This window comes from Podarcis raffonei, chromosome 8 (genome assembly GCF_027172205.1).
Source record: "Podarcis raffonei isolate rPodRaf1 chromosome 8, rPodRaf1.pri, whole genome shotgun sequence".
Taxonomy (NCBI): domain Eukaryota; kingdom Metazoa; phylum Chordata; class Lepidosauria; order Squamata; family Lacertidae; genus Podarcis; species Podarcis raffonei.
Window position 1 is genome coordinate 71,643,475 of NC_070609.1, and position 23,989 is coordinate 71,667,463.

Genomic DNA, 23,989 nt, shown 5'->3' on the forward strand with positions numbered 1-23,989 from the left:
GTGACTCCTCAGTCATGGGTGATCAGAGGCATAACTGCCTACAACAATGGCATCTACAACTAGTAGATGCTGCCAACCTTCTCCTCCATGGACCCATCTTATCTCCTTCTCAGGCAAGGCCATCCACATTGGAGGGTGTCGCAGTCTCCCCACAGCTTACCTGGCTGTTTGTGAACCATCCGGCACACGCCTTTCCCTTGCTGGTTCCTGTACACAGGCTTGACACACACTTTGTTGGTGCTGCCCTCCGCCAGGTCCGACAGCAGCACACTGTGGATCTGTGGCGAGACGCTGAGGAGAGTCGAAGAGCCGGCCTGCCTCCGGCACCTCACCCGGTAGCCCAGGACACTGCCATCGGCAGGCTCCCATGAGGCCTTCACGGTGGTGGGGCTCAGGTCTTCGAAGTGGAGGTGCTTTATCCTGGAGTTCTCTGCCCAGCAAGAAGAAAGAGGGCATAAAGACAGTGGATTTCCATCAGCAAATGTCAACAGAAATAACTGTATGCTATTGGCAGCCTGGTCCCCAAAGCTCCTCCCCGTCTCATAAACCACGCCCATTTTGCCATGGGACAAGTAGATCTGTCAATACCACCAACAAAAGCAATAATTAATTATTATTAATTTATTTATATCCCACCCGTCTGGCTGGGTTTCCCCAGTCACTCTGGGTGGCTTCCAACAAAACACTAAAATACAATAACCTATTAAACATTAAAAGCTTCCCTAAACAGGGAATGTCTTCTAAAAGTTTGATAGTTATTTTTCTCTTTGACATCTGGTGGGAGGGCGTTCCACAAGGCGGGTGCCACTACAGAGAAGGCCCTCTGCCTGGTTCCCTGTAACTTGGCTTCTCGCAGCAAGGGAAGCGCCAGAAGGCTCTTGCAGCTGGACCTCAGTGTCTGGGCAGAACAATGGGGGTGGAGATGCTCCTTCAGGTCTACTGGGCCGAGGCCATTTAGGGCTTTAAAGGTCAGCACCAGCATTTTGAATTGTGCTTGGAAACATACTGGGAGCCAATGTAGGCCTTTCAGGACCATTGTTGTATGGCCTCGGCTGCCACATATTAGACAGAACACGTTGGGCTATTTTGGAAAGGGGAAAATCCACATTTCTTCAGCATCTTGAGACACATTCTCTTTGGTTTGTGGCCTCCGAGCATGTAGGAAATGCACCTGTACCACCAGTTTAATTCGTTAGCACTACCCTTCCTCCCTTGTCTCCAAATTTTGTCCCTGTGGAGGGCATGGATACCTCCTCACCTTCTGCTGTGCATGCCTTGGCCGACAGTGCTTTCTCCTTGCCCGATTTATAAATGGCAGACACAGTCACCAAGTAGGTGGTGTTGGCAGTCAGGTCATCCAAGATGGTGGAGTTGAGGCTCCCATCGACCTCCACCAGCTTGACTGCGTTCCCAGGCAGGGGCCCATACAGGACCTGGTAGGCGGACACGCTGTCCGGGGTGGGGGCCCAGCTGACCCGGATGCTGTGGGGCCTGGAATCTGAGATGAGGACTCTTGCTGGGCTGATGGGCTCTGTGGAGAGAAGGTAGACAGATTGGAAAGGGGGCACTGTCAGGGAATGGTCTGAAGACGAGGACTGGGGAATGAAGACCAGCTTCTCGCTGATGGAGAGCTGACGGAGAAAGAGTCGCGCCCTCTTTGTCCACAGCATGTTCAGAAGCAGAGAGAGAGAGACAGAAGCTGAATAGCTTAGAGAGGAGTCACGCAGACTTCCTATTTCTGGTGGCGGGAAATGGCTGACTCCCACAAGACCGGACCCCAGCCGTGCCAAAATTCAGGTAAAAAAACAGTTGAAAAGGTACATTACACAAACAAATCTGCACTCGACGGAGAAAAGGTTATCTGATTTCTGACATGATTGAGGATCGCAGAGCCAGAGACAAAGAAGTTTGGAGAGATAAAATTGAGATATGGAAATATCGATGAGAGGCAGGACTGAGATTTGGACATGCTCAAGGTTCAGACTGTGGGAAGTTGTAAAATTAAAAATTACAATTCAGAAGATAATTTGAACTTTTTTATTTTAGTTTTTTTTATTGGATTATGATTTGATATGTTAATTGGATGTCTTTTATTGGAAAATTAATAAACGTTCTAACAAAAAGAAGAAGAAGAGAGGAGTTACCCAGTTATGAGATAATGACAACAGAACCAGAAGGGAGGGGGCAGCTAGTTGAGACGTCTCTTGAGGGCCTGGGGGAACCCCCCCCCAACTCACCACGGACTCAGTGGTCCAAATGTATCATAGAGCAAAGGAGTCAGAGGGAGGGAGGAACTTCCCATTGGAGCCCAAAATGCTGCAGACGTCGGAAGGAGGAATAGACTAGCCAACTGCCCTCTTTGTGGAGAGCTGTGTATTTGTGCTCGCAACATGATGCTACAATAAAAGGATGCGCGTGGTGCTGTGGGTTAAGCCACAGAGCCTAGGACTTGCCGATCAGAAGGTCAGCGGTTCGAATCCCCGTGACGGGGTGAGCTCCCATTGCTCGGTCCCTGCTCCTGCCAACCTAGCAGTTCGAAAGCATGTCAAAGTGCAAGTAGATAAATAGGTACCGCTCTGGCGGGAAGGTAAACGGCGTTTCTGTGCGCTGCTCTGGTTCACCAGAAGCGGCTTAGTCATGCTGGCCACATGACCCGGAAGCTATACACCGGCTCCCTCGGCCAATAAAGCGAGATGAGCGCCGCAACCCCAGAGTCGGTCCCAACTGGACCTAATGGTCAGGGGTCCCTTTACTTTTTTTAAACCTATTAACTGCTCGTTAGTTCTGATCTGCAAAGTTATTGAAGGGAGGGGAGGACTCTCCATGCCTGACAGGCACAGACAGATCTGGTGCAAGGCAACTTCTGACACACTCCCTCAGTTAAGATGGAAGCAGGGCAATCATGGCCATATCTGTAGTATCAATTGAATAAGATTTTATTCCGAACAACAAAAACAACAACAACAACAACAACAACAACAGAAGGAGGGCTCAAACCTCGGCCACTCCCTGCCTATTGTTCTCGGCATCTGTCTTGTCTCGAGAGACAATGGAGTGCGCCTCCGGGGGTGAAGTCAAACCTGCATTAGTGACCCCAGCAGGGCGCAAGCCTGGGCAGTGTAAGGGGCTCCCGGGCTGCCCAGAAAACAAGCCTTTCCCCTCAGCCTCAGTGATGTAGACCAAAGGAAAGCAGAGTAATACGTTTGGCACCTGCTTGGCTGGAATGAGGTATACACTCTGGGCAGAATGAGCCACCCAGAGTGGTTGGGGAGGCCCGGCCAGATGGGCAAGATATAAGTATTAAATTATTATTATTATTATTATTATTATTATTATTATTATTATTACAGTGGTACCTCGGGTTACATACGCTTCAGGTTACATACACTTCAGGTTACAGACTCTGCTAACCCAGAAATATTACCTCAGGTTAAGAACTTTGCTTCAGGATGAGAACAGAAATCATGCAGCAGCAGTGGGAGGCCCCATTAGCTAAAGTGGTGCTTCAGGTTAAGAACAGTTTCAGGTTAAGTACAGACCTCCGGAACAAATTACCGGTAAGTACTTAACCCGAGGTACCACTGTATTATACAAGGCACCATCCAACCATCTTAGGGACTCCACTCTGGATTTGTGTAAGGTTTACTCCTTAGCCTTTTCTTCTCCCAAAGATATCCCAAAAGGCAGTGGAGGTTTAGAACCTGAGTCTTCCTTCTCTTAGATGGGCTCCATTCCCAGGTTGACAAGCCTCATCTGCCCCTCACTTCCCTCTACAGCAGCCTTTCTCAATCTGTGGGTCCCCAGATGTTCTTGAACTACAACTCCCATCACCCCTAGCTAGCAAGGCCAGAGCTCAGGGATGATGGGAGTTGTAGTCCAACAACATCTGGGGGACCCACACGTTGAGAACCGCTGCTCTACAGCATGTGCAGAAAAGGCCTTCTTGACCGTTGGACCCACTATTGGTCTTGTCTGCTCAATCCCCCAGAGCCTGTCTTCTCAGACAGGTGAGATCTCTAACTCACCAAGTCTTGGGTTTGAGACCCATAGGGCGCCCTCATCTGGTTTAGCCAGCCAGTCAAAGCCATTTCCTGGGGTGTGGCCACTGCTGCATGCTGACAGCTTCTAGGAGCGAAGAATTCAGGGAATCTATGGCAGCGTAGAATACGAACCCGCAGCAAGGACTCCTGATATTGGGGTTCCTGTGACAACCTTTCAGCAGTTGCCTTCTTGGTAGTGGCGCCCTCCCTGTGGAACGCCCTCCCATCAGATGTCAAGGAGATTAAGAACTACACAACTTTCAGAAGACACCTGAAGCCAGCCCTGTGTCAGAAAGTTTTCAATGTTTGATGTTTAATTATGTTTTTGTACATGTTGGGAGCTGCCCCAGAGTGGCTGGGGAAAACCAGCCAGATAGGCAGGGTATGATTAATAAAATTATTATTATTAATAATTTATTTCCCAAACTAGGTATAAATGAAAGTTGAGGCAGATCATAGCCATTGTGGCTGGCTGCCACCAACAGCCTCCTCCTCCTCCATGAATTTCTCTATCCCTCTTTTAATGCCATCCAAAAGTTATAGGCCTTCATTGCCTCTCATGGGAGCAAATTCCATACTTAGGCTCTTGGCTGCATGAAGAAGTCCTTCCTTTTATCTATCCCAGCTGTGACATAAGCGAACAAAGTGTAAGAGCTGCTCCAAAGTGGAATGGCACTAGCATCCCATAATAACCCCCTTAAGAGCAGTTTCCAACACAATGCAGAGACTGAGCCATGCCAAACCTCATCTCACCATCTGCTTCCTGGGTTTTTTCCCCCCTACTGAGAGAAGTTTCACCAATGGCAAGAATTAGGTGCCTGACGTGAAAACTTGCTTATCCTGGTAAGAGGTAATTATTTCTCGGCCCTTAAAATCCTGGAGCTGTCATTGCAGTGAATGAAAGGAAACCAAGACCAATCGCTTCCATATCTATTGCGTGGATCAGCAAACATTGGGAAGGATGAATTGAAGCTATTTTTTTTTAAATTCCATAGGAACATTGGAAGGCCCTATGTCCCACCAGATAATGTGACCATCTAGTTTTGGGGCAGGAGGAAACCTCATGCCTGGAGGCCAAAAGTGTCCAACAGGCTTCTCTGAGTAGCCCTTGAAAATCTCCCCAGACCGCACACCCCTCACTGATTCTCTTTTGCCCCTACTTGAGAATTTTTACCTGGCTAGAATGTATCCTTGAACTCTGACAATTTATTTTATTCATTACTATTTATTCAGAGTTAAAGCTATGGTTTTCCCAGTAGTGATGTATGGAAGTGAAAGCTGGACCAAAAAGAATGGCCAGAGAACTTCTGCCTCTCAGTTGGCCATTGGCTCAGTTAGGATGGCTTTCCATTGTGCCTGCCCCCCTCCAGACCTTCTTTGTCTTACCTTCCAAGGTGGTGACCCTGGTGGTTTGGGGTGGCATGTATCTCTCGTTGGACTCGGGAATGAGGGCGACCTCGTACGTGGTTTGGGGCACCAGGTTGTTCACCAGGAAGCTGGTGTGGTCACCTGTCAGCTGCTTGGTCAGTTTCCGCCTGGGGTCTCCAGTTGGGGCGTACTCCAGGACATAATAGCCCGTCTCCCGTGTCAAAAACTTGGGCCAAATGAGGCGGAAGCTGCTTGTTGAGATATCGGTCGCACGTAGACGCTTGGCCTGGATGACACCTGGAGTGGAGAAAGGCAAGGTGATTCACTGATCAATGTTTTTTTCTTAGGTAGGGAAGGGTGAATATATCCATTCCAGTTTCTCTGGGTTAGAGAATGAAATGATGTCCATGAAATGATTTACAGTGGTACCTCGGGTTACATATGCTTCAGGTTAAATACGCTTCAGGTTACAGACTCAGCTAACCCAGAAATAGTACCTCGGGTTAAAAACTTTGCTTCAGGATGAGAACAGAAATTGTGCAGCGGCAGCAGGAGGCCCCATTAGTTAAAGTGGTGCTTCAGGTTAAGAACAGTTTCAGGTTAAGAATGGACCTCCGGAACGAATTAAGTTCTTAACCCGAGGTACCACTGTATTTGCCTATCTAGACGATTTACACACTGCTTCTGTTTAAACAAAACTCTGAGCGGTTTGCAACATAGGCTAAGGTATCTTAAATAAACAGCAAACACCCAAAATATCAGAGGGTTTCTACATTTCGTGAAGCACAATTAAGTATGGCATCTTCTTTAGTACGAAAAGAAACATTGCACGTAAGAATCGGCTATGAAAGCAAGGGAAATTCATGGCAAACAAGGAAACAAAACAGCCTCAAAACAAGTGGTAAAATGTGACAAATGAAAATCAACAAGAGAGTATTGAAATAATATGATTAGACAACTAGGCAAAAGAAAACCGACTTGCTCCTCTCAGCCACCATTTGTTCAACCAATTAACTGTGCCATTAAACCAGTGGTTCTCAAAGGGTGTGGCAGGAAAGGATGGAAAGTGTGGTGGAAAAATTGAAGGACAATCAAAGAAACATTTAAACATTTCAGGGTTACTACACTGATACTATAGTATCAAAATAATCTTGTTTGGATTTACAACCAGAAACAGCACCCACACATTGGATATTCTTCTGCAGTTTTCCATGATATATTGTTGCGAACAGGGATTTTCAAACTGACAGGTATCAAGGAAATAAGCAACTATCTGACTTTTAGAAGACTTCTGAAGGCAGCTCTGTATAGGGAAGTTTTCAAGGTTTGATGTTTTACTTTGGTTTATAATTTGTTGGGAGCCGCCTGGGGCAACAGTCAGGTGGGTGGCATGCAATTAATAAATTATTATACTTATTACTACTATTATTAAGATCAGAAAAGGGAAAGGTTTCCTTCTGTTGATGAGGAGATGTTTGTCTCAAATTAGACATATAAATGAAATTACCCAGCAAAATCAAGCTCACACATCTCCTTGAGTTTGTATACATACTAAAGTGCACATGTAAGAGGCTTGCTTATAATTATATTTTGGGAATAATTTGTGTTCTTATGTAACTGCATTGCTTTATACTTTATCGATGTCCCATGATCATATTGTAAAGTACTGTAGTTGTTTTCTGTTATAAATCAAGCACTGCTGGGGGTTGTTTCTTTAGGTTTTCCAATGTATTTCTTATCAATAAAAACGTTGGTGTGGTGTGAGCAAATTTTTATTCTTAAAGTGTGACCCAGAGAAAAAAAAAATTGGAGACCCACTGCATTAAAGAAACCAATTTGATTACATTTCCAGACCCCGATATAGCAATGAACTTCAGTAGGTCCGCTCTGAATAGGACTAGTGCTGCAGACAGCCCCACAACTTGATATTAAAGCCCTAAACGGCCTTGGTCCAGTATACCTGAAGGAGCGTCTCCACCCCCATCGTTATGCCCGGACGCTGAGGTCCAGCGCCGAGGGCCTTCTGGCGGTTCCCTCATTGCGAGAAGCAAAGCTACAGGGAACCAGGCAGAGGGCCTTCTCGGTAGTGGCGCGCGCCCTGTGGAACGCCCTTCCAGCAGATGTCAAAGAGATAAACAACTACCTGACATTCAGAAGACATCTTAAGGCAGCCCTGTTCAGGGAAGTTTTTAACGTGTGATATTTTACTGTATTTTTGGTTTCTATGGAAGCCGCCCAGAGTGGCTGGGGAGGCCCAGCCAGATGGGCGGGGTATAAATAATAATTATTATTATTATTATTATTATTATTATTATTATTATTATTATTAGATTAAAAGTACTTATTCAGGAGGCTCAGGTGAGTCAAACATGCCCCATCCCCCCAAGTGTGTTTCTGCTCTCTGCATCTCTCCCCCAAGACCAGCAGGTGGAAGCAGAGACAACATCATCTACATTAGTGTGAGCAATCTGAAGGTTAGAAATTGGTGGGTCTCTTCCCTTCTTATTAGGGAAAGAATGCCTAATATACAAATTCAACAAATGAAATAAAAATAAATAAATGCCTGGGGATATTCCAGGGGCAGGGTTTGAAGATCTCAAGCTTGGGCCCGAGAATTGGATTTTAGGGACTATTCTTGGGGCTGTGAGCTACTCCTAAATCACTGCATTTCAGTCTTGGGTCTAGGATAGGGTTGGGAAGCCAGTGGTCCTCCAGATGTTCCTGGACTCCAACTCCCAGAATCCCTCTGGCCTTGGACCATGCTAGCAGGGAGCGATGGGGAACAGCAGCTCAGCAACATCTGGAGGGTTAGATGTTCCCAACTCCTGGAGTGAACGGCCAGATGTTCATCCTTGGCTCCTATTCAATTGCACGAACATCTCCCTGCAGACCCAAGCAAGACTTTGATTAACCCCCAGGTTAAATCTCTTCCTGGTTATGAGGGCGACACCAGGAGAATCCAGCAAACCAGACTTTAATGTGCCGAAAAGGTCGGCTGACATCAGTGTGACACCAGCTGATTGACAGGTGGGCAGCTCAGCCCACCAGTGACACTCAGCCCTCAAGAGGTGAGGTGGGAGAGAAAAGGACCTGATCCGCAGGGGTGAAAAAGGTCCCCCCCCCATTTTAGGTGGTGATGAGATGTTCCATTCCGTGTAGACCCATTCGAATGAATGGACATCTGCTAGGCATGCCCATTCACTTCAATGGGTCTACTTTGGGAAGGTCTAGCATTGGATACAACAAAGCAATGTTTATTACATCATACGTTGTAAGGCAGCCCTGCCATGGGGGCAGGTGGGATGTCTTCTTTCTTATTCTGCTGAATGGGGACACAGTTTCATGCTTCAAACTCCAGCCCTGTGGTAGGGTTACCAGACGTTCCCGGGGACAGTTGCTGTATTTGTAAATCTGTCCCTGGACAAATTCCGTCCCCAGAATGTCCCCAGATTTGGAAATCTGTCCCTGGGAAACGTGGCAGCGGCAGCCTCAGCAGCCCGGAGCCAGCCTGGTAGCGCAGTTGGCTCTGGCTGGCTTCAGGAGCTGCTTGCTGCCATGGCGCCCACAATTTTCCCTGCGCCACAGCACTACCAGGCTGGCTCGTCCTGGGTAACGGACGCCTGCCCATGACTCCCAAGCCTCCCCTGATCTGTCAAAACAAAGGGGGAAGGAGATTGGGGAAGGCTTAGGAGTCACGGGTGGCCTGTTTTTTGTTTTTTATTTGAAGCTGAGTAGCAACAGGGAGTCAGTTGTGGGGATGGTGAGGCAAAAGACCCTGGGCCCAAGCACACATGCATATTGTATAAAGGTGCACTGTTGCCCAGTTTTTTTTTTAAAAAAAACACCTCTGCACATTTATGAAGAGTTTGGATTTGATATCCCGCTTTATCACTACCCTAAGGAGTCTCAAAGCGGCTAACATTCTCCTTTCCCTTCCTCCCCCACAACAAACACTCTGTGAGGTGAGTGGGGCTGAGAGACTTCAGAGAAGGTCACCCAGCAGCTGCATGTGGAGGAGCGGGGAAGCGAACCTGGTTCACCAGATTACGAAACCACCGCTCGGTGCGAAAGAAGGGCTTTGCACCTTTATACAATATGAATGTGTGCTTGGGCCCAGGGTCTTTTGCCTCACCATCCAACACTACTGACTCCCTGTTGCTACTCAGCTCCCCCCCCCCAAAAAAAAGTGTCCCTGGATTCATTGAAAAATATCTGGTAACCATACCCTATGTTGCCCCTTAAAGGACATATTCTGTCCACCCCACCCCCATTAGCTGCCAGGCTCCTAACCAGGCCTGTTGATGGCTGTCAGTGAAAGAGGGAAGTTGATAGAGGGAGGAAGGAGCTTGCTGCGGGTCTGGAGGAAGCTTTAAGCCTGCTTTGCCTTCAGTTAAAAATAAATAAATCAGGCACCAGGCAGGCCAGGGGCATGTGAGCTCCTTGCGTTTGGCCTGGCCAGTTTTCTGCTCGCTACTGTACAGAGACAGGCTTCAGCCCATCCCAAGCCAGGCCCTGCCAAGGCACGGAAATCTCTCCAGCACGCTCGGCAGGCCTTGAAACTGTACAGATATTACCCCAGAGGGCCGCCAGGTTGCTAGAACCGCGCAGGATCACGTTGCTCCCCGCCCAAAGCATCCAGACAGATGCAAGCCCTGAGAACGTTGAAAGCTTCATTCATTTCCGTAGCTGAGATTTGGAAATCAGATCTTAATTGCTTCCTATCTATCTGTAGGCGATGCATAAATTCTCCCTGTCCCTCTCCTCTCTCTTAGCCTCAGTTCTCCCATCTGCAGCATGGGTACACTCACATTGTGGTTGCATTGCAGATGAGAGTTAACTGCCTACAAGCAAATAAATGCAGGTTGCTCAGTTAAAGTGGGTTTGGTGCTCTTGTGCAAAAAAGATCAAAATAAAGAAATGCTTTGGGGGAATTGCCTTATTTTTTGTTGGAAGGGATGTGTCAGGGAATTGCACTGAAAAGTGTGGAAGTGGTAGATGGGGCCAGAGGCAATAGGGAACGGAGCGATGAATATAAGTTTTTAATAGGCTAGTTTCTAAACACACCCTTCTCTATCCTCTGTCCAGACAAGCAAGAGGCATGATCAGAGTTCAAGCATGCATTCCAGTTAAGCAAAAACACCCAAGGAGGGTGCTGAGCCAGGCCAGTGAAGAGTGTGGCTTGGGGAGAGTCCTGATGGCCAGATTTGGCTCCTCAGACTGAGGCTCACCATAATTCAAAAGCACCATAATGCTTTTGAATTATGGTGCTGGAGGAGACTCTTGAGAGTCCCATGGACTGCAAGAAGATCAAACCTATCCATTCTGAAGGAAATCAGCCCTGAGTGCTCACTGGAAGGACAGATCCTGAAGCTGAGGCTCCAATACTTTGGCCACCTCATGAGAAGAGAAGACTCCCTGGAAAAGACCCTGATGCTGGGAAAGATGGAGGGCACAAGGAGAAGGGGACGACAGAGGACGAGATGGTTGGACAGTGTTCTCAAAGCTACCAGCAGGAGTTTGACTAAACTGTGGGAGGCAGTGGAAGACAGGAGTGCCTGGCGTGCTCTGGTCCATGGGGTCACGAAGAGTCGGACACGACTAAACAACTAAACAACAACAACAACTGAGGTTCACCACCACTGCCTGATAGCATCCTCGCTCTTTCTGCTTCAAACCCTCATTGTCTTAAAGCTTTCTTGTGCCGTTTCTCCTCTTTGAGCTGGTGAGCAGCTCTCCCTTCCTTGAAGTAGCTGTTTCCAAAGCATCTCTTAAAAAACCAAACTCTAGGGCATTCTCTTCTCGACATTCTGTTTGGGTTTTAGACTCCCTCCCTCTTGCCGCTGAGTTAATATTGACCCAGGCCATGCCTCCTCACCAGCCATGCCCCTCTCTCCAGGCCACACCCCCTTTCCCAGGCCACACACACCTCGCCAGCCACACCCATTTTCTCCCCAGGCCATGCCCCCTCGCCAGACACGCTTTGCAACTTCCTTGAGTGTTTTCTCCTGGCTGGAACTCTTATCCTGTCCCTTGCTTGCCTGGCTGAAGAATGAGGAGGAGCGAAGGACCGTGTGTGTAGAAGCTAGTTTACAACAACAACAACAACAACAACAACAACAACAACAACAACAACAACAACAACAATTATTATTATTATTATTATTATTATTATTATTATTATTATTATTATTTATTATTATTTATACCCCGCCCATCTGGCTGGGTTTCCCCAGCCACTCTGGGCAGCTTCCAACAAAACACTAAAATACAATAATCTATTAAGCTTCCCTAAACAGGGCTGCCTTTAGATGTTGTCTAAAAGTCTGGTAGTTATTCTCCTCTTTGACATCTGGTGGGAGGGCGTTCCACAGGGTGGGCGCCACCACCAAGAAGGTCCTCTGCCTGGTTCCCTGTAACTTGGCTTCTCGCAGCGAGGGAACCGCCAGAAGGCCCTCGGTGCTGGACCTCAGTGTCTGGGCAGAATGATGGAGGTGGAGACGCTCCTTCAGGTATACTGGACTGAGGCCGTTTAGGGCTTTAAAGGTCAGCACCACCATCCATCCTCCAACTGCCTCCAGACTCTCACACAGGACCTTCACCGCCTTCACTGGTTCCGATTTGAAAGAGAAGTAGAGCTGGGTATCATCCTCATACTGATGAACACCCAGCCCAAACCCCCTGATGATCTCTCCCAGCGGCTGCATGTAGATGTTGAAAAGCATGGGGGAGAGGACAGAACCCTGAGGCACCCCACAAGTGAGAGCCCAGGGGTCTGAACACTCATCCCCCATCACCACTTTCTGAACACGGCCCAGGAGGAAGGAGCGGAACCACTGTATAACAGTGCCCCCAGCTCCCAGCCCCTCTAGATGGTCTAGAAGGATGTTATGGTCGATGGTGTCAAAAGCCGCTGAGAGATCCAGCAGAACTAGGAAACAGCTCTCACCTTTGTCCCTAGCCCGCCGGAGATCATCAACCAGTGCAACCAAGGCAGTTGTTTTTAAAATCAATATTTGCATTTCTTGCTCCGCCCACTTTGGCCTCTGGCCCCACCCACCCCTGGTATCCCCCCTGCAGAAGGTTGCCCAGAAGGGAAGGTGGCTCTCAGAATGAAGAGAGCTCCCCTGCTATAAAAGGTAGGGGAACAGAGATTGCACCGTTGCTGTCTGTGCTCTCTCAGCCCTGTTCCTGCAGACACAGACAGCCCCAAGGAAGAAAGGTGACATCACTCAGCCTGAGAAGAAGCAGCTACAAGTGTGTGTGGGGGTGTGTGGAATCCAGGTTGTCAAACGTGCAATTGGCATGTGAACCTCAGATCATGCCTTCCTGCTGCACCTCATTCTCGGCATGACACACGCCCTGCCTCCCTGTCAACTTGGTGATCAAACCTTGGCAGGTGCCCCGGACGCAACGTGAGCGGCCTGCTTGCCGGCTTGCAGCCAATCTCCACAAACTGAGGAAATGGCTCCTTTAAAAAGGTAAAGGGAACCCTGACCATTAGGTCCAGTCGGGACCGACTCTGGGGTTGCGGCGCTCATCTCGCTTTATTGGCCGAGGGAGCCGGCGTACAGCTTCTGGGTCATGTGGCCAGCATGACTAAGCCGCTTCTGGAGAACCAGAGCAGCGCACAGAAACGCGATTTACCTTCCTGCTGCAGCGGTACCTATTTATCTACTTGCACTTTGACGTGCTTTCGAACTGCTAGGTTGGCAGGAGCAGGGACTGAGCAATGGGAGCTCACCCCGCCACGGGGATTCGAACCGCCGACCTTCTGATCGGCAAGCCCTAGGCTCAGTGGTTTAACCCACAGCGCCACGCGCGTCCCTATGGCTCCTTTAGAAACCTGCAAATGTCTGGAGCTCCAATCCCCAGAATCCAGTTCCTAGGAGTCTTTGGGAGAAGCCGTATGCTTTCAATGAATCTATGGCATAGATCTGATCTAATACCGCGTCAAGGGCACCCAGTTCACAGTTGTTCGGATTGACTGACACCTGCAATATTGGTTGCTTCGCCCACTTTTGCCTCTGGCCCTCCGCACACTGGCATGTGGCCCCTGGAAGGAAATGTTACCCTCAGGATGATTTTAGAATGTATTTTAATTAATTGATTGTGATTTTATGTAAAGTGTGTTACTTTTACTGTCGTTAGCCACTCTTAGTCTGGCTTCGGCCAGGGAGGGAGGGAAATAAATAAAGTTGTTGTTGTTGTTGTTGTTGTTGTTGTTGTTATTATTATTATTATTATTATTATTATTATTATTATTATTATTAAAGGTTCTGCACCACCAAGCCAGCCCCCACCTGCCTGCCTTCTTACAACCAGTCCAAGTGGTTGTCTCAGTGTTGCTCCTTGTGGAACTCAGCAGGGAAGAGGATGAGAGGGACAACACTAGAACCAGTATGCTCTGCCTTTTATTGGCTCTGGCGCCACCTACTGTCATGCTCCCTGCCTTCCGTCCTATCAGCCCCAAAGGGCACCACTGCCCAGATCTCAAAATAATAATATCTCAGCCTGTGAGTTCAACAACCCTCTGAATTTTATGCCTGCCCTGTCATTCCCTCTCTTTCTTTGCACCTGTGGGACAGCAAACAGAGAACAGAAAATATTGGGGGAATCCTGCACCCTGGAATGGAAGCAGTGACGGAGTTTGGGCTTGAAAATTTCAGCAGCTCGCTGTGCGACGCCAAAATTTGGTGCCTCCTGCCTCTCGCCTTCCATTGTTGTCATGGTTGCGGCACCATCTCAGCTCAGCACCCAGTACAGGCAAACTGGTTGTGCTCTCCGAAATCCAGCTCTGATTGAAGGCCAAAATCCCGTGGTGTGTCTATCTCTGAAAAGCACAAGCTGCCCTTTCTGCTTTGCACAGATCATAGGCAGCCGAGGAGAATTCTTCCTTTCTGCCTCTTCCAGGTTAAGGGAGTCCACGGAGGCGGGGCAGGGAGGGATGGGCAGCCAGGAAGCATTGCTTTGGCTTGAACTGAGCCAGCCCTGCGGGCAATGCCAACCAGCTGCTGGCAGATGCGGGGAATTCAAGGAGAAACCAGCCCAGCTTGACGGAACAATGCCCGCCTTGTGCCTCTTGACAAAGGGGACCTTTGAAAAAAAGGCCTCCTATGATATCATAGTGCAACTTCTGGGCGTCCTCCCGGGCAGCCAAGTCTGGGTGGTTCGGATGCCCTCCCAGCCCCGCAGCTCAGAAGCTGGTCATCATTCTGATCTGTGGCTTTGCAGCAGCCTTTGCCAACCTGGTGCCCTCCAGCGGGTTCGGGAGACCAGACATTGGAGGGCACCAGTTTGGCGAGGACGGCTTTATCTGCTCAGAGGAGTCCTGATGGGTGCCAGTGGGTGCAAGATGGGGAATGGCATTGGGGTGAAAAATGGAAGCGCCCCCCCCACATTGCACTGAAGGCCGCAGCCATGTGCTGCAAAGGAGTCAAGGGCCACAGAGGTTTCCATGGCAGTGGAGATTGTTAACTTCCCAAGGCCTGAGCTTTCTTGAACAGAGTGGTTGAATGGACAGAGAACAGTCTCCTGGAACCTTTCTCCATCCAAGGGGGAGCGGGGGGAGCAACAAATCTGATTACAGTGGTGCCTCGCAAGACGAAATTAATTCGTTCCGCAAGTTTTTTCTTCTTGCGAGTTTTTCGTCTTGCGAAGCACGGTTTCCCATAGGAATGCACTGAAAATCAATCAATGCGTTCCTATGGAAACCGCCTTCAGACCAGGTCCGGGGACAGTCTGTCCCCCGACCTCTTCTGAAGGCTGGGGGGGGGACACAAGGGCTTTTCTTCCCACCGCCAGCCTTCAGAAGGCTGTTCTGAAGGCTGGCGGTGGGAAGAAAAGCCCTTCTCCCCACCTCCCACCCCGCAAGCTCCGGGGACAGGAGGGCTTTCCTCCCGACTGCCAGCATTTTAAAAGCCCCCAGGACAGCGGAGACTTCTCCGCTGTCCCGGGGAGATTTTAAAATGCTGGCGGGCGGCAGCGAAGCCTTCGTTGCCGCCCGCCAGCATTTTCAGATCGCCCGGGACAGCAGAGAAGTCTCCGCTGTCCCAGGAAGGCAGGCGGGGGGAGCAAAGACTTTTGCCCCCCGCCGGCCTTCAGAAGAGGTCCAGGACCTCTTCTGAAGGCCGGCGGAGATTTCCCTATGGGCTTTCTTCTTGCGAAGCAAGCCCATAGGGAAGTTCGTCTTGCGGAACGACTCAAAAACGGAAAACTCTTTCGTCTTGCGAGTTTTTCGTTTTGCGAGGCTTTCTTCTTGCGAGGCACCACTGTATTACCTTTGGGCACTAAGCTGCTTTTCATACAGACTAACACCCCCGCTCCGCCTCTATCCTACATCCAAACAAGCAAGAGTTTTTTTTAATCCTTTTAAATTCCAATTCATTTTATTCTTGCATGATTTTACTTTGCTGGTATTTTTGCTGTCATTCTGTGTTAACGACGCCGTTCCTTCTTTTTATGCTGCACGCTGCCGAGAGATGTTTAAATCTCGAACGGTTTATAAGTGCTTTGAATGCAAGAAGGAGCAGAGTTCCGGGACACTCATGAAGGCCATACTGGAGGTGTGGGGCAGGGAGGGTGTGGGAAGCCGACGGGAAGGGTGTGCGGCCTGAGTACAGATCTGAGGACCAGAGAGGGAGACTTGGAGGGCCACATGATGTCAGCTGGCTGACTGATCAGTGGGTGCTCCTGGTCATCTGTTAAACATGACCCAAGGGACAGATGGAGGGGTCTAACTCCCCAGTGCTTTCCCCACAGGATTTAGACCCTCCACTCCCCAGCTGATGAGTGGAGAGTCCCAACTTGCTGGTCAAGCAGGAGTGAGCCCTGCCCATCAGCTGACGTCACATTGGCTGTCATCACCCAGTGACATCATCATCCAGCGACAGGGTTGGAGAGGCAAAGATTAGTGGGCCCCAATTGGCCCATGACTGGCTCACAGCTGTCCTTGGAGGCACAGGTCAATTCTGTGTCCAGAGCAGCTGTCTACCAGCTCCATCTGGTCTCTCTGGCTGACCTGCCTGTGCACTGTCTTGCCAGAGTGGTGCATGCTCTAGTTATCTCTTGCTTGGACTACTGCAATGCACTCTACATGGGGCCACCTTTGAAGGTGACCCAGAAACTGCAATTAATCCAGAATGTGGCAGCTAGACTGGTGACTGGGAGTGGCTGCCAGGACCATATAACACCAGTCCTGAAAGACCTACATTGGCTCCCAGTATGTTTCTAGCACAATTCAAAGTGTTGGTGCTGACCTTTAAAGCCCTAAACGGCCTCAGCCCAGTATACCTGAAGGAGCGTCTCCACCCCCATTGTTCTGCCTGGACACTGAGGTCCAGCGCCGAGGGCCTTCTGGCAGTTCCCTCATTGCTAGAAGCGAAGTTGCAGGGAACCAGGCAGAGGGCCTTCTGGGTAGTGGCGCCCACCCTGTGGAACGCCCTCCCATTAGATGTCAAGGAAATAAACAACTACCTTACTTTTAGAAGACATCTGAAGGCAAGCCCTATTTAGGAAAGTTTTTAATATTTGATGTTTTGTCGTTTTATCATCATCAACATTATTAATATTCTGTTGGGAGCCATTCAGAGTGGCTGTGGAAACCCAGCCACATGAGAGGGGTATAAAATTATTATTATTGTTATTGTTGTTGTTGTTGTTATTCCTGGCAAAATGAATTTGTGCCAGAGCTGTGGAGCAAAACAAGGCTGACAAAAGACTTTAGTGCTAAGCAACTATTCAAGCTGCAGAAGGGACTTTAAAAAATAATAAAAATACATGAAATAAAAACCATCCCCTAAGATTAAGGAGTACAAAGTTGCCAAGGAATGGGTAGAAGCTTTCCCAGCTCCATAGTAACCCTCATGAGTTTCCAAACCATTAGCAACCCCAAGAACCGCCTGCAGCTGTGGGGAAAATGTCCAGAGTGAGCGCAATAAAGGAGCAAGGAGGTGCCTTGTGGGTAATAGACATGCAAGCAAGCCGGATCAAGGGGTCTCTGTCTTTGCTTGGGGAATGAGGCTTGTGATCTGGAGCACGCTGGATTCCCTTCTCGAAAGACGAACCTCTTAAGAGACTGGGATTTAAGAAGGCATCGTTTTCCTGTTCTGCCCTGTGCTCGGCACCCAGGTTCCATTCTGCTGCAATTTGTCTTCTGCCAAAAGTTAGGTTATTCATCTCATCAACTGCTGTGCTGAAATCATGTAACTCAAGTAACGGATCATGTAAGCGACACTGTCATGCTATTCTGCCCCATTCATTTCAAAGCAAAGGACGTGTAATTCAAATTGTGAGTGGGTGCCTTGTTTGCGGAATAAAAGCAATGACAAGATTGATCGCTGATCATGTTTGTTGAATTTATTTCCATTATGGGCATGGCACAGATACACAAACACTGGCCATTTCCAACCCTGTTTTTGTTTCCATTGGAATTTCCTGAGTGGTTTAACAGTCCTTCCTTTTCCCCAAGGAACTCTGGGAATTGTAGCTCTGGAAGGGGAGGGAAAGGGGTCTCTTGACAGCTCTCCTCACCCCTTAACAAATGACAACTCCCAGAATCCTTTGGGGGAAGCCATATGTTGGAAGCCACCCAGAATGGCTGGGGCAACCCAGTCAGATAGGCAGGGTACAAATAATGATGATGAAGATGACTGTTTAGAGTGGCATAATAGTGTGGTGTGAATATGGCCTAACTCTGGCATTCCAATGGGTCTAGCATTGGATACAACCCACAGTTTGGAAACCATGGGGTATAGCGGATGTTGATCCTGCTCAGAGCAGGCTCACTGATGTTAATGGAATGATTAACTTAGGTCCATCCGTTTCAATGGGTCTGCTCTGAGTTGGACTTAACTGAAGATAACCCTGTGGAATTTACCTCTAAGTAAATGACATGAATGGGATTCTACTCTCAAAGCAGAACTGCAGGAATGAAGTTGAGAGAGTCATTCTTAATTCATAGTTAGGTAGTACAAGGTAAAAAAAGATAAATGACCCCTGGACGGTTAAGTCCAGTCAAAGGCGTTACAGCGCTCATCTTGCTTTTAGACCAAGGGAGCCAGATGGCACTGTGGTCTAAAATGCTGAGCCTCTTGGGCTTGCCGATTGGAAGGTCGGCGGTTCAAATCCCCATGACGGGGTGAGCCCCCATTGCTCTGTCCCACCTCCTGCCAAACTAGCGGTTCGAAAGCATGCCAGTGCAAGTAGATAAATAGGTGGGAAGGCAAATGACATTTCTGTGTGTTCTGTGTGTCCCATTGTGCCAGAAGCAGTTTAGTTATGCTGGTCACATGACCCAGAAAGCTGTCTGTGGACAAACGCCAGCTCCCTTGACCTGAAAGCAAGATGAACCCCATAGTCACCTTTGACTGGACTTATCCGTCCAGGGGTCCTTTACCTTTTTACCTTTTATGTATAGGAGGCTTTGTGTATGTGTCAATTTAATATACCCACAATGTACTGGGACTTCCGCCGAACTGCATTCTGGGACTTGGGCAGGCCAGAGACAAGACCCAACAGATCTAGTTCTGATCTGGCTGGGCATTTGTTTGTTTTGACACGCTACCCAATTACCTGCAATGGAGTCTCTCAGGTCATTGGTAATGATGGTCAGGTCGTCCACGTCCACAAAATGCAGGTGTTTCTCCGGAGGTTGGCTGGCAGCAGCGGACAGCTCCAAGTAGTTCCCACGCCCAGTGCTGACGATGAAAACCGTGACCCCCATGTCCTTCAGGAGCTGCATTGGCTGGGAGATGTCGTCTGTAGAGAAGCCGTCGGTCACCCACACCATCACCTTGGGGACATCAGCCCGCGCTCCGGCCTTCCCACTGAAAAGCATGTCTTTGGCGAAGGAGAGGGCTTTGCCTGTGTTGGTGTCGCCCATCACCTGTTGGATGCTGCGAATGGCATGCTGGACCGCCCCGGTGGAGAGGTAGCGGTCAAAGGGGAACTCCATCGTGGGCGTGGTGCTGATGTGGACAACCCCAGTCTGGACATCGTGTGGGCCGAAGGCAAATGGCCTGAGGAGGTCCGCAATGAACTCCTTGACCCGGGAGAATTCGTAGTAGGAGACGCTACCAGAGCTGTCCAGGAGGAAGAGAAGGTCCCCTTCTAAATCCGGAGCGATGGGACGAGGACCTAGAACAGGCACAGGATGGGAATTAATGGGGCAGAAAGGGCGAAATTGACTGGGAAAATCAGAAACCAGGAAGAGAAGAACTTTAAGAAGGAACGGGGAAAATTTACAATGTGTCTCAGAGAACACTGTAAACAACTAAAAACTTTGGCAGCAGTTGAGTAATGCTTGTAATGTACTAAAAACTAAGGTAAAAATGGGTTATTTAAGAAAAACAGAAAATAAGTGAAGTAGCTGAAAAAAGATGGATAATAGTAACCATGGAAGGGCGGAGGATTCAGGGAATCCTAAATGACGATGTTGGTGTTTAATGCTTGAATTTAAATTTGTAACGTAAAACTTAATAATTTTTTTTTTACAAATAATCATAATCATAAGAGAATTAATGAAGCGGAACATAAAGAAAAAATTACATGTAGGCTCTAATCTTACTAGGGAGTAAGAGCTGTTGAGATCAAAGGGGCTTACATCGGACTAAACATGCGCAGGGCCTTTGACCTGTTTGAGCAACGAATCTTAAATTTTGCACATTGGATTTTGGGCCTCAAATCAAACCTTTTCCCTCACCCACTCAATCCAAAGTTCTGTTAGGGATTGGAAAAAAAATATCCAACCATCTGAGGTTCCCGGTTGCCTCAATTCATGCATTAAATGTAATACAATCTTTCATCATTGCTGTTGCAAAGTGGTCTGCCTGGGTCAAATTGTTCCCAGCAACACTGGCTTTGGGATATAGTGATAATGGAGAAAATGACGCATAATTTTAGATTTCAACAAGGTCTGGAACCTCCAGACGCTTTTAAAATATGACTGCTTTATCACATATAGAGCGGAACCGCCGTTTTCAAGGCAGCCCCTGTTGCAAGTCTGGAAAATCTGGAACTGTACTCAATCAAATAGCACAAATATTCCTTCTTTATTCTTTATTCTTTAATTGCTCAGACTCCATTACTTAACCCATGTTGAAACTGCACTTACTATATGTGCATATTTTTTGGGTTTGGTCTTTAGATTTTCATCTCTTGTTATAATTGTTCTCTCTGTCTTACGTATGTACAGTGGTACCTCAGATTACATACGCTTCAGGTTACAGACTCTGCTAACCCAGAAATAGTGCTTCAGGTTAAGAACTTTGCTTCACAATGAGAACAGAAATCGTGCTCCGGCGGCACAGCGGCAGCTGGAGGCCCCATTAGCTAAAGTGGTTCTTCAGGTTAAGAACAGTTTCAGGTTAAAAACTGACCTCTGGAATGAATTAAGTACTTAACCCGAGGTACCACTGTACACCATAAAATGAAATAAAAAATATTCCCCTCCCAAAAAAAGTCACTCCCAGCTGCAGTGATTGGATGTTTTGTGGCTGCTGTGATTCCTTGCCTGTGACCTGCTCTTTCCTTCCCCACTTAGAGAACCAGCCAGGCTCCCCATCCCATCTGCCTTTTCCCCCTTGGACATATTGCCATTCCAGGCAACGTTAACTCCTTCCCCGCCACAACATACTCTCCGACTGTTTATGGGGGGAATTATTGTTTCTGAGTGGGGAACCTCCAGGCCCTGAAGGGCAGAATGTGGTCCTCCAGGCCTCTCTGCCTGGCCATTCAAGACTTTTCCCTGGCCCCTCCCCTCCCCAAGCCATATCCCACTTCTGACACCACGTGGCATCAACAGAGAGTCAGGACACTGCATTGGGAGAGAGAAAATCTCTTTTTTTTTTCTTTTATAAATTTTTATTCATATTTGCACATATATCCAGGAAAAACATAAACAATACCACATACCACATACCTTATACAAATTATATCCACTTCACAAATCATAAATAAAATACATAACTGAGTTAGTCTCAACTGAGCCTTGGACTTCCTTCCACTCCTTTGGTAAGTATCGAATAAATTATATAGTCGCGTACTTTTTAACTCTTTTACATAGGCCTTTCCTGCTGTTAGAGTTATTTCAACCCCGCCAGTGTCACCTGAGATTTAGATTCGGGAGAGAGAAAATCTCTTAAGCCTCAGCCCAATAAGCCAGAAAGTCCCGTCAAGAGTTCTCCCTCATGAAAGCTCTCAGGGATAGAAAGTGGGGCAAAGCGGGGGACAAAGTCTCTCTCCTCTCCAACTCTCACCCTTGAAACAGGGGTGGAGGACCTTCTGACAGGCTGGGGTCCACATTCCCTTCTGGGCAAGCTTCTGGGGACCATATGGTGGCAGTGGGCAGGGTCAGCGGTCAAAATGGGCAGAGCAATGCGGGGGATTTGGGGCATATTATCCAACTCTCATCTTGGGAGAGGTTATGGAAAGCTGATTTAAAATTCTCGGCATGCTGTACGTTGAAAGAAAATTATATGAAAATGATGTACCGTTGGTATATAACTCCTAGTAAGTTAGCAAAAATGTCTAAGACTAAAAACATCTGCGGGAAATGTAAAGAAAAAGAAGGCACCTTTTAGCATATGTGGTGGATGTGTAAAAGCATTCTGGGAAATGATATATAATGAATTGCAATGTGCAATTCATACTGCAATGCGCTCTACGTGGGGCTACCTTTGAAGGTGACCCGGAAACTACAACTAATCCAGAATGCGGCAGCTAGACTGGTGAGTGGGGGTGGCCACCAAGACCACATAACACTAGTCTTGAAAGACCTACATTGGCTCCCAGTACGTTTCCGACCACAATTCAAAGTGTTGGTGTTGACCTTTAAAGCCCTAAACGGCCTTGGCCGTTCTGCCCTGACACTGAGGTCCAGCGCCGAGGGCCTTCTGGCGGTTCCCTCATTGTGAGAAGCAAAGCTACAGGGAACCAGGCAGAGGGCCTTCTCGGTAGTGGTGCCCACCCTGTGGAACACCCTCCCATCAGATGTCAAAGAGATAAACAACTACCTGATTATTATTATTATTATTATTGGAAAAAAATGTTTAAAATAACTTTTATAAAACAACAACATAGAGGCTTTTTTATTAGGAATTGTAAGTGCTGAAATTCCAAGAGAGCAGAAAAGACTTTTTATGTATGTGACGATAGCTTCATGGATGTTATTACCCCAGAAATGAAAGGAAGATAAAGTCCCTACCAGAGAAGAATGGCAAATTAAGTTGATGGACTATGCCAAGATGGCAAAACTGACCGGAAAGCTCGGGAACCAGGAAGACCAAAACTTTAATAAGGAATGGGATAAAATTATAATTTACCTTAAAGACCACTGTAAGCAGATGAAAACACTAGCATACTGCAACAACACTTGTAATATAACAAGAAATATGGACATAGTGGAGTTATAAAAAATTTGGATTATTGAAAAAAGATGCAGCAGAAAAGGTTTAATAACAGAATCCATGGAGGGGAAGGTGGGAAGTCCAGAGTTTCGGAGGAATCGTTTAACTGTGGATATGTTGTGGTGTGATTATAATTTTCAATATGTACAACCAAATAAAAATATTTTTTAAAAAACAAACAAAATTGGTGGAGCAATGAATGCAAATTTTACCTTTGCCCTCTAGGCTGGTTTCTTCAGCCATACTCTTTTTTTTTAAAAAAAGATATTTATTAAATTTTTCAATTTTTATACAAACAAAAAACAAACAAAAAAATTTAAAAACACATATAGTTCACAATACTTAATTTTCAATGACATATTTCCCTGACCTCCTCATACCTCCCCTTCTTGTAGCCCAATTCAAATTATTTGTTCAGCAAATCCTTATCTCAAAGCATTACAGCTTATAAAAACACCTTATTTTCTATCCAACATCTTAGGTTATTATAACCCCTTCAGCCATACTCACTCATCCCTCTCTATCCTCTATCCAGGAGGATAGAGACATGACTAGAGTTCACCAGGCAGGTGGAAAAAAACTTGAGAGAGGGTACAAAATGGGATTTGGGTGTGACTTGGGGAGAGTTCTGAGGGCCTGATCGAGGGACTTGAAAGGGCCACTTTTGGCCCCACAGGACTGAAGTTCCCCACCTCTGATAAATATCTATTATTCAAAATAAAAATAAAAATAGTATTACGAAAAAAGTGCCACACATATCCAGCACGTGTCTTCTCACAAGGAAACGGATCTGGTATAGCCTCGTGGAGAACCATGCAGAACAATATAGCTCTCATGACTTAGCCAACAGTGAGGCCTTGTCAATGAATAACAGAGTCTGAAGGAAGTCGTGTCCACAGGTGCCTTGCTTTTACTAATCCCTTTCCTCCTCTGTGCTAGACAATCGTGCCTGGAAGCGATGAAAGGCAATTTAAGTCTCCAGCCGTAAACTTCCTGGCATATATCCTCTCACATACTCTGCCGGAGGCAAGAAATTTGCTGGGCCACGGACTGTCCCGAGCTGGGAATATGTTCCCTCATCCTGTGTGTCAACAGGAGCGAAGAAGCTAAAGTCAATTTGCTCTAGTTGTAATATGGGAAATCCTACCTGCAAATTATATTTGCCTGAGAAGGGGTAGT

At 47.5% G+C, this 23,989-nt stretch overlaps 1 protein-coding gene across 1 annotated transcript in view; it reads right to left on the reverse strand.

Annotated features, from left to right (window-relative positions):
- Nucleotides 1–23,989, reverse strand: part of VWA1 (von Willebrand factor A domain containing 1) — a 41,665-nt gene that overhangs the window by 2,070 nt on the left and 15,606 nt on the right. Inside the window, exons 2-5 of the mRNA XM_053400737.1 lie at nucleotides 18,978–19,541; nucleotides 5,427–5,705; nucleotides 1,259–1,531; nucleotides 161–430 (exon numbers count right to left, since the gene is read on the reverse strand). Of these exons, the coding sequence (XP_053256712.1) occupies nucleotides 161–430; nucleotides 1,259–1,531; nucleotides 5,427–5,705; nucleotides 18,978–19,541 (1,386 nt within the window). The remainder of the gene's footprint in view (nucleotides 1–160; nucleotides 431–1,258; nucleotides 1,532–5,426; nucleotides 5,706–18,977; nucleotides 19,542–23,989) is intronic.